The sequence below is a fragment of the Neophocaena asiaeorientalis genome, unplaced genomic scaffold (genome assembly GCF_003031525.2).
Source record: "Neophocaena asiaeorientalis asiaeorientalis breed wild unplaced genomic scaffold, Neophocaena_asiaeorientalis_V1.1 scaffold1247, whole genome shotgun sequence".
NCBI classification, from domain to species: Eukaryota; Metazoa; Chordata; class Mammalia; order Artiodactyla; family Phocoenidae; genus Neophocaena; species Neophocaena asiaeorientalis.
In genome coordinates, this window is record NW_020174329.1 from 89,003 (window position 1) to 98,356 (window position 9,354).

Sequence of the window (9,354 nt, forward strand, 5' to 3'; positions counted from 1 at the left end):
GAGGTGGGAGAAACGTGGGTGGCTGAGGCCATGGCTCACCTGCCCAAAAGCTGCTTCAACCTCCTGACTCCACCCCTGGGCACTGTGCCCAATACCTTGCTTCCCCCCACCCCACCTCCTGAAGGTGTGGTGCTAAAAGGTGATGAGATCCCCGTCTCTTGGACCTGGCAGGAGGGGCTGAACCCTTAAAATAGAGCAGCGTCCCTCCCGGAAGAGGTCGGGAAGTGCAGAACATACCTCACATCTGCGAGCCCACAGAACCCGAGGAAGCGGCCAGTGCCGGGAAGTGGGCATCGGGAGGCCATGGTTTACCTCGGTCGCCTTTCCAGATCTGAGGTGGCTCATGACCTGGCTGGCAGTTACCACACTAGGATACTTAACTGTCTTTACGTCTGAGCTCCCTAGTGGGCAAGGAGTGAAAGGAAAGATGGTTGGAGGGCTTCTGGGTCTAAAGTGGAGTTTTCCTCCTCAAACCCTGGGAGGTATTTAGCATAGCGTGGGGCCGGTGCCTCTGGAATCCTCCAGCGATGAGGTGTTAAGTGATGGCTGATGCGAGCTCTTGGGGTCACAACCGTCACCACCCGATTCTGCGCTCACCCCGTGCCAAGCGCTGAGCAGAAGCAGAAGCACTTACTGTCTGGGGCGGGCGGGGGCCAGCCGTAAACGTGTGCAGATTCTTTTAGCACGCCTCCCCTTGAACCTAAGGAATGACGTTTTGGTGACTGCCTGGACCAACACAACGCGGCAGGGGTGGCACTGTTGACCTCCAGGGCCATGTCACAGAAAGGCCTTGCAGCTTCGGCCTGCTGCGACGTTCCTCCCGGCACCCAGCCACCATGCTGTGAGGGAGCCCAGGCAGCCCATGGGGAGGCACCCCGGCCCACGGCCAGTACCAACTTGCCAGGCACACAAGTGAGCCATCTTGAGAGCAGATCTGCCCCCCGGCCCCGAGGGCAACTCTGGGGTCGTCTGTTACCCGGCAGTGGACTGGAACAGCAGGCTTTCTCATTTACTCCTCAAGCGCTGTTACTAATTCCATTAAAAAGTAAGCAAGTGAAGCATTTAGTTGCTTGCCCCGGGTCACAGCTCTAAAACAGAGCTGGGAAGGAATCTGGATGCAGGCAGCGGCCTCCCGAGCCCACACGCTATTCTTCCCAAGGCTGCAGAACCTGGGTACCACCAGGGCCTCCTGCTGTTCTAGGCCTGGCCCTGCCTGTGTGCCAAGCCAGCCTCCTGGACAAGCAAACCAAGCTTCTCCCCCAGGGAAAGGTCCTGTCCGTGGTCATGCCGCCAGCCAGGGTCCAGAGCACGCTTAGCCACAAGCCTGACTGTCCTCAGGCTCCCAGATCCACTCGGCTGCAGAGTAATGGGGCCCCTGTCTTGGGCCAGCCACCATTGCCAGGGCCCTGGCCACTGGTCCCGGTTCTAAAAGCCAGATGGAGAAAGATGAGAGCGCCCTTGGCCAGAGGCTTGTCCCCCAAAGCTACCTGCCCAAGTTTCATTTGGCTGCGGTCTCCCGACAATGTGGGGAAGCTGCTGGCCGAGCTCTGGGGTGCACGGAGGGTCAGGCAGGACACCGTTTCTTCTGGACGACACGGTGGGAAAGCGGCACCTCCCTGGAGCCCAGGTTCCCGGGGAACAGGCCGCTGGATGGGCCAGAACAATCGAGTCCAAAGCCATGTGGTTTATTGGGGGATGGGGAAAAAACCCGGGCCCGGGAAGGTCTCCTCCGCACACAGTCTCTGGCCGGGGAGCTGGGAGGCCAGGCCACCCTGGGCCAGCGACTCCACGATGACCTCAGCTGAGCCTACCTCCAGCTCGGTGGGCGGCTGGAGCGCCACCACCACCATCTTCTCGTCCTCGATGACCAGGTTCCGGAGCTTGCGCTGCCGGGGGTTGTAGTTCTCCACCCGGTCGTGGATCTCCATGTGCCTCCGCAGGTGGGCCTAGCGGGACAGGCGACCAGGCCTACCTGCCGGGTGAACTTGTAGCCGCATTCGGTGCACTCGAACTTCCTGACCCCCTTGTGCCTCCTCACATGCACGCGCAGCTGCTCCACGGCTGCAGGAGGGAAGGGCCCAGAGTCGGGGCGGGGGAGGAGACACAGCCTGCGGCGGTCGTTCTGGGCCCTGCCAGGCTCTCCGGCGCCACCCTGAGGCCACTACTGCCCAGGGCCCTGGGGAGCCTCCGCCCCTGCCTGCGGGCCAGAGCTTCCACAGCGGAGGAGCCTGTGACAGCCCCTCTGGCCCTCTCTCCCCAACCCGGGGCTCGCCCGGGGCAGGGCCAAGGCACCTTTGAAGGTCTTCCCGCAGATCTGGCAGAAGTGGGGCCGGCCCTCCTGGTGGCGGCTGGCCACGTGCCTCAGCAGGGGCCCCTTCTCCGTGAAGCGCTGCTCGCAGAACTCACAGCTGAAGGGCCTCTCGCCGGTGTGGGTGCGGTTGTGCTTGTCGAGGCTGGCTGCGGGGACAAGGTGAGGGCTCAGCCACCGGGCCTTAGCCCCAGGACAGGGAGGGGACGGCCTGCCTCACCTTGGGTGCGGAAGGTCTTGCCGCAGAGGTGGCACTGGAAGGGCTTCTCGCCTGTGTGCGTGCGCAGGTGCATGTTGAGATTGGCCTTCTGGGTGAAAGCGTGGCTGCAGAACTCACAGACGTATGGCCTCTCGTTCCTGTCCAGGTGGGGACACGGGCAGAGGTGTCACCGAGGGAAGCGGCCCCCTTGGCGCCACTGCAGCTGGGAACACGGGCCCGGCCCGAGCCACAGAAACAGGCAAGGCTGAAGCCGGCCGGCCTGAGCCTTGGGAACGGGCCGGGCTGCTGCGAGCTGCCTGGTGGAGAAAGGGCTTGGGCAGGGCTGGGAGAGGAGCACGAGCCCCATCCCAGGAGCCACGGGAAACTGCGAAGCTGCCCGGGGCGGGGGTAGGGGCGCCTGGTCTTGCCTGGAATCCCCTCCCCCCAGCCTCCATGGCCCAGCAGGCTTGCTCATCCCGCAGGCGTCACCCAGAAAGGCTGCAGGCGCCAGACTCAGGGTGGGGGGCCCTCTGGGGAGCGGCCCGCGGGCCTGGAGGCAGCAGCGGGGCCGGGCCCTGGGGAAGGCGGCCCACGCCACCTGTGCTTGGCCTTGATGTGCATCTGCAGGCCGTTCCGGCTCGACGCCCGGTGGCCGCACTCCTCACACACAAAGAGCTTCTCCCCACGGTGCTTGAAAGCCTCGTGCAGCTGCAGTTCCGTCCGGGACAAGAAGCACTTGGCACAGGTAGGACACTAAGGGACAGGGTGAGCAGGGTGAGGGTCAGGAGGGAGGGCCGCCCGGGAGCTCCACGGAACCCCCTGGACCTCTCGTGGCGGAAACCGCACTGCCCGCCCACTCTGGACGCGGCCTGGCGTCGGAGCGCCCGGCCCCAGTCCTCAGGGCCCTCAGGATGGCCTGGCACTTACCGCGTGGGGCTTGGGCGCTCCGTGCAGCTTGATCATGTGGCTCTGCAGGTCCTTCTTCTGCATGAACTGCTGCGAGCAGGAGGCGCACTGGAAGACAGGCCGCGGTCGCCTGAGGCCCCCAGGTTGCCAGGACGGGAACCCCAAGGCAGGGCACAGCCCGAGATGCTCCCGACCGGGCGTGAAGGCCACACTGGGGAGGGCCTCTGGTGCTACGCCCATGCCGAGGCTGAGGCTGCCCTCCGCAGAAAGAAACAGCAGCCCCGCCCAAAGATGCGGGAGCACCGGACACGGGACACGGGGACACGGGAAGGGAGGGCAGGGCTCCTCGACGGCTGGTGAGGGGGAGGCCCCCCAACACCATCCCAGGTAAAGGGCTAGGCGGGAGGCCCCCAGCCCTGGGGACAAGCCGAACCTGACCTTGTAGGGCATCTCCCCCGTGTGAGACACCATGTGCAGCCGCAGCTCCATCCTCCGGCGGAATGTCTCCTGGCACACGGAGCACGTGAAGACCTGGCAGTGTGAGGGGCAAGCGGGACCGGCGTCAGTGGGGGCCTCTGCCTCGACGACAGCCTCCGCCAGGGCTTCCACTCGCTGCTGGGAAGAGTCTGCCCGGGGTGGAGGGGGGGCGGGGGGGCGCTAGGGTGGGAGAGGGCAACACGTAACCTGCTTGCCCTGACGCTGACCCTCGCTGAACGCTGCAAGCCCACCACGCCAGGCTGGGGGCCAGGCCGGGGACGGGGCCGCAGCCTGCAGGCGACAGGCCTCTAGGAAGAGGTGGGGGTGGGGTTTAGCCGCCGAGTCACACGGGCCAGCCAGGGGCGTGGGGGGAGGTGGCCAGGTGGCCTTTCTCAGCAGCCACCCCCCACCGAACTACCCCTTCTCCAAAGCCCAGGGACCCAGGCAGGCAAACCCAAAATGCCTCCTACAAAGTCCCTCCTGGGCTTGTGCCGCCCGCCCTTGGGACCTGTGTCCCTGCCACCTGTGCCAGGAAGTGGACCCGATGATATCCAAGGACCCTGCAGCACTTGAGTTTACAGTCCCGTCTAGGCCAGTCTCCTGGGGGCCCCTCCCAGGTGGCAGAGAGACAGAGGCCAGCATGCCCTGCCCGCCAGGACCCGGGCCGGCCCCCAAGTACCTGTTCCGAGCGGTTCATGCAGTTCCGGGCTTCGTGCTCCAGGAGGTTCTCCTTCCGAAAGTAACATTTCCCACATTTGGGACACTCGAAGGGTTTCTCCCCAGTGTGTTTCCTGCTGGGAGAAGCCACGGGGGCGTCAGGGCTGAGCGGACCTGCCGCCCTCCCTCACCCAGGCCCCCTCCAGCACCTCTGCTGACAGTGCTGTGCTCCGCGGCAGAGGAAGACTGGACTTGGGCCAACGCCTGAGGCTCTCCACGAGGCTCGGCCAGACACAGCTGGTGAAGCTGCAGGGCTGAGCCCAGAAACCCTCCTCCCTCCTGGAGACTCTGCAAGGGAGGGCACGGCACAGCTCCATGCTGGAGGGGCCGTCCCAGAGCCACAGGCAGATGGGGAGGCCCAGCCGCCAGCATCTCTCCGAAGACAGAAATGATCCCGGGGCCCTGACTCCCTGGAGAAACCACGTAGTCTGCCTGGAGCTTCCATGGGCTCAGCCTTCAAAACCACAGCCAGAATCTGACCACCTCACCTGGCCTCCATGCTACCATCTAGTGCGGCCACGCCATCCCTGGGCCGCTGCCTGGGCCTCCTACCCATCCCGTGCTCCACGCCTACCTCCCGTGGGGTTTCCACTTCAGGAGCCAGACGGGCCCTCAAGTACAACCAGATCGCACCGCCTCTTTGCTCACAACCCTCTAACGTTTGGCATCTCACCCTGAGAAAGGCCTGGGGGCCTGTGAGGGCACTGCTGGCCTGCCCCTTACCTTGCTGGCCCCCTCCCACTCCAGAGCCTCTGCTCTGGCCCCTCTCTGGCCCAGAGCGCTCTCCCCAGCCATCCGTTAGGCAAACTTCTTCACTTCGAGTCTGCTGGATTATCTCCTTTCTTTACAATCGCAACCTGACCCCACCCTGAACTCCCCAGCCCCCTGGCACTGCTGTCCTTTTCTTTTTTCCCATGGCCTTCATCGCACTGCAGTCTCTTATCTGGTAGTTCAGGGTCTCATCGCCCTGCTGGAAGGCAAGCTCCACAAGGCCTCTTTGTTCTGCCCACTAAGGTATCCGGTGCGCCCAGCCACCAGGCAGACAGCTCACTGAATGAGCTAAATGAACCCTGACTTCAGAGCCCGGGAGTGGTGTGGAGAGAGCTCCGACAACCTGCCAGAGGCCATACACTCCTCTCATCCTCTGCTGCGATACTGACTGTCCTTGTCCCCCGCCCCAAAGACCTCAGGAGGCCATCACCCCTTCCCAGTTCTCAGGGCCGGTCTAGCAGCCTGCAGCCCAAGGTAAGGATGGGGTCGGTGCCTGTACCCAAGTCTTACACTGGGAGAGCGTCCAGGCAGACACAGATCACCCCAGGGTGACTTCCCCAAATGCTCCACTGGCAGCAGCTGCCCCCAGAGCAGGGACAGCAAATGGGCTTCAGCCCCAGTTCCAACTCCATTCGGTCGCTAGTGGCTTCTGAGAGTGTCATACTGAGAAAACATGTATGGCCCAGCCTGGCTTGGCAAGAAATCGCACCAAGTGATGTTTTGGGCTAAGGAGGGGCAAGACTAGAAAGCGTGTCACCTAGTTGCCGTCCCTGCAGGCCCCGCAGAGAGCAAGGCCCCTGGAGCAGCGCCTTCCAAGAGGACGCTCTGGGATGATGGAAATGTTCTATGTCCGTCCTGTCGATTCGGCAGCTGGGACCACGTGTGGCTACTGAGCCCTTGAAATGCAGCTAGTGTGACTGAGGAAATGAACTTACTTAATTACTTTGATTTTAAATTAAAATAGCTTCGTGTGGCATCTGATTACCTTATGGGACACGGCAGTTTTAGACGAATGGTCTCTCACGCTCTGCTCACACCTCAGAGCTAACCTGTCCCCAGAAATGTGGGTGGCACCAACCCTAAAGATCGACATTTTGGCCCAAAGCCCACACTGCCAGGCTTTAGAAACACCGACAGTCAGGCCACAGCCACAGCACGGGGCCACAGGCTTCTCTCACCCCCTTGAGAAAAGCCAGCTGGAGGTCAATGTTCACAGCATGTGGAACCTGTTACTAAGGTGTCCACAGACCCACTCCAAGCAGAGGGCTCGCAGGAGGGCGAGGAAGAAGGAAGCCAACCAAGGTCAGGTGCTCACTCCCCGAAGGCCAGAGGACGCCAATGCCAGGCGCTCTGTGGGTCTGAGGTGGAGCCCCTGGCCCCTACGCGGCCCAGAAGTGGGGATACGGGCCCCCTCCCCCAACACGGGAACAGCAGATGGGAAAAGAAAATAGAAAAACAGAACGTTTACCTGTTGTGAACTTTTAGATAATATTTGCTGAGGAACTTTTTATGACATGTGGGGCATTCAACCGGCACCGCTGTACCTTTTCTGTTCTCAGCAGGCTCGGCTGCCCGGGAACCTGCACTCAGGGCTGGCTCGGCAGCACAGGGCTTTCTGATTACGTTTGATTTCCTCCTGGTCGGCACAGTCTCAGTCTCAGAAACATAATCGCCATCCCCATCATCCTCAACTTGAACCACCACTTCCCACTAGAGCAGAAGAGGCAGCAGGAGGGAGCGAGGTCACCAAATTAATCAGCAGGGGTGCTGGGGACAGATCTATGGGGCAGCCAGCTCCATCCAGTTCCATCCCAAGTCCCAACCCAGGCACCTCCCCAGACAAGTCCCTTCACCAGTGACTGTTCCCTTCAGGGTCCCACGGCAGGCAGCATCCGAATCTCGGGTTTGGAGAGCAGGAGCTCTATTTGTGGGTAACTTGGAAGTCTGCCTGGATTTCACTACCCTGGGAGACACCTGATGCCGCCCGCTCGACCCCAAGAAGCTGGCAGCCACGAACACGACTTGCAGAAAGGTCGGCCTGAGGATGCAGGATGGAGCTGGCTTCCTACATTTGGAGGAAATCTGTTCTAAACCCACAAAACTGATTCTACCTTAGGGTCCAGATTATCCCGGAAAAGCGTCAGTCTCTCCTCCCCACTCCTGCCTCCCCTGCTCCAGCATCCTGGGCACAGTACCTCGTTACTCCCGCCCTGCAGCTGGACACCTTCAGCCTCAAAGGGCCTTGGGGGCACTCTGCAATCCTCAGGCTCCTTGTTCTCAGGGGGACTAAGCTTCAGAGCCTGCTTGAGTTTCCCACGGAGGAAGGAGGGGTTCTCACTCTGAGGAGGGAGACCGAGCTGGGGCCTCTGGAGGCTGGGACTACCGCTGAGCTCCTGATCCCTTGGGGTTTGACCCAGCGTCCTCGAAACTTCCTCTTCCTCCAAGCTTGCTGGCTCCTTGAGGTGGCTGTTCACATCCCGAGGGGCGGGTTTCCCCAGCCCGCTCTGGCCACTTGGTGCCTCTCCCACTGAGGCTTTGGGCTTGAAGCTCTGGCACAGCTCTACAGCCTCTGGCACCCGCAACTCCCTGGCTGCCAGGAGCACCTGATCCCGGTTCCCCGAGGTGAGGGCGAGGTGGCCAGTGTAGAAAAAGTCCAGCAGGAGGCCAAAGATCTCCGCGAAGCCGGCAGGGAGGACGACACTGCCCCCTGAGCCATCCCCATAGAGGCTCTGGAAGAAGTGGCTGCAGCAGGCGAGGACACTCCAGTGCGCCTTGAACACCAGACCCCCCACGTCCAGGGTGGCGTCGCAGTACTGGCCCCGCTCCCGCTGCTTGTTGAGCTCCTGCAGAACCCTTACACTGTGCTGGACGAAGGAGCCGTCCATGGTCCGTCTGAAAGGGAGAAAGCAACAGTGATCCCCTGCCCAGTCCAACCGAGGAGTAGTAAGAGAAAGCCCCTGGATCTGAGAAGAGGGTAAGGGGAGGCAGACTCTATTCAGTCACATTTATTACAACCAGGGCTTAGTTCAAGGTTAGAAGGTGCAAGCAGACACAGGAACGGACTGAAAGCCTCCCTGGGGGCCGGGGCCAAGTAAGCAGCACATATCGGGGGTGGCCAGAGAGTGTGGTGGCGGAGGCGCAGGCGGACTAGGTGGGGACAGAGTCGGGAAGGGTGCTGGTGGGAGGAAATCAAAAGTTTGAGAAAAGAGGCGGGGGACCAGCGCGAACTCATCAGCCTGGCACAGCGAGAGGGCCCGACGCAGGGGAGGGTGGCGGCGAATGACAGGTGAACGGGGCCCACGCCGCGCCCACACGTCCGGAACGGCCGGGCGGAAGGCGGCCGCGGTCACACTCCGTCAACAGCCACCGCGGCCCACAGCGCTCCTCCCTCGACCCGTTCCTCCCGACCTCCTCACCCGGGCCGGTCCTCCCTAAGCCAACCCCTCCGGCCCCAAGCCAGGTCGCCCTAACAGCCCAACTGACCAACTGCCCCGGCGTTAAGCGCCGGACCGACCGTACAGAGACAACGACTCCGCCGCCGCCGCCGCCGCCGCCGGACGTGACGTCAGAGCGCGCCGGTCGGGGCTGGATGCCTCGGAGGCGCTAGCCTTTACCTCCGGCCCCTGGAGGCGGTACCACGTAGATAACAGCCAATGGGGTGCAGGGAAAGGCGGGGCCAGCTCCGTTCCCTCGGCGCTGGGCCCGCCTCCTGGGGTTGCCTAGCAACGCCAAGCTGCAGGTTGAGTCTACTCCCCGCTCGGAGTCCCGAGGTTCCGGCTGCGGTTAGCCCGGCCGCGCAGCGCCCTCAGGCTTGAAGAGACAGCGCCCTACCCTCGCCCTAGAAAGGAAGCACAGCCAAGACGCACCTTTCACCTCTTTATTGGCAGCCAGCGCAGCCCGGACTGAGCTCTCCCGTGGGCTTACACTTCCCAAGCCAAGGCTGAGGAGCCCAGAGGCCTCCCAGACACCCCAGGTC

At 62.6% G+C, this 9,354-nt stretch overlaps 1 protein-coding gene across 1 annotated transcript; it reads right to left on the minus strand.

Moving 5' to 3' along the window:
* Nucleotides 1–1,312: 1,312 nt before the first annotated feature.
* Nucleotides 1,313–8,942, minus strand: ZBTB48 (zinc finger and BTB domain containing 48). Its single transcript, XM_024756119.1, has 12 exons — nt 8,862–8,942; nt 7,574–8,270; nt 6,847–7,088; nt 4,570–4,681; nt 3,852–3,944; nt 3,435–3,521; nt 3,106–3,260; nt 2,529–2,665; nt 2,293–2,457; nt 1,973–2,061; nt 1,709–1,922; nt 1,313–1,425 (listed from the first exon to the last, which is right to left on the minus strand). The coding sequence occupies exons 2-12, from the start codon at nt 8,261–8,263 to the stop codon at nt 1,313–1,315; spliced, it is 2,097 nt and encodes a 698-aa protein (XP_024611887.1). The 5' UTR covers nt 8,264–8,270; nt 8,862–8,942.
* Between the last annotated feature and the right edge of the window lie 412 nt (nt 8,943–9,354).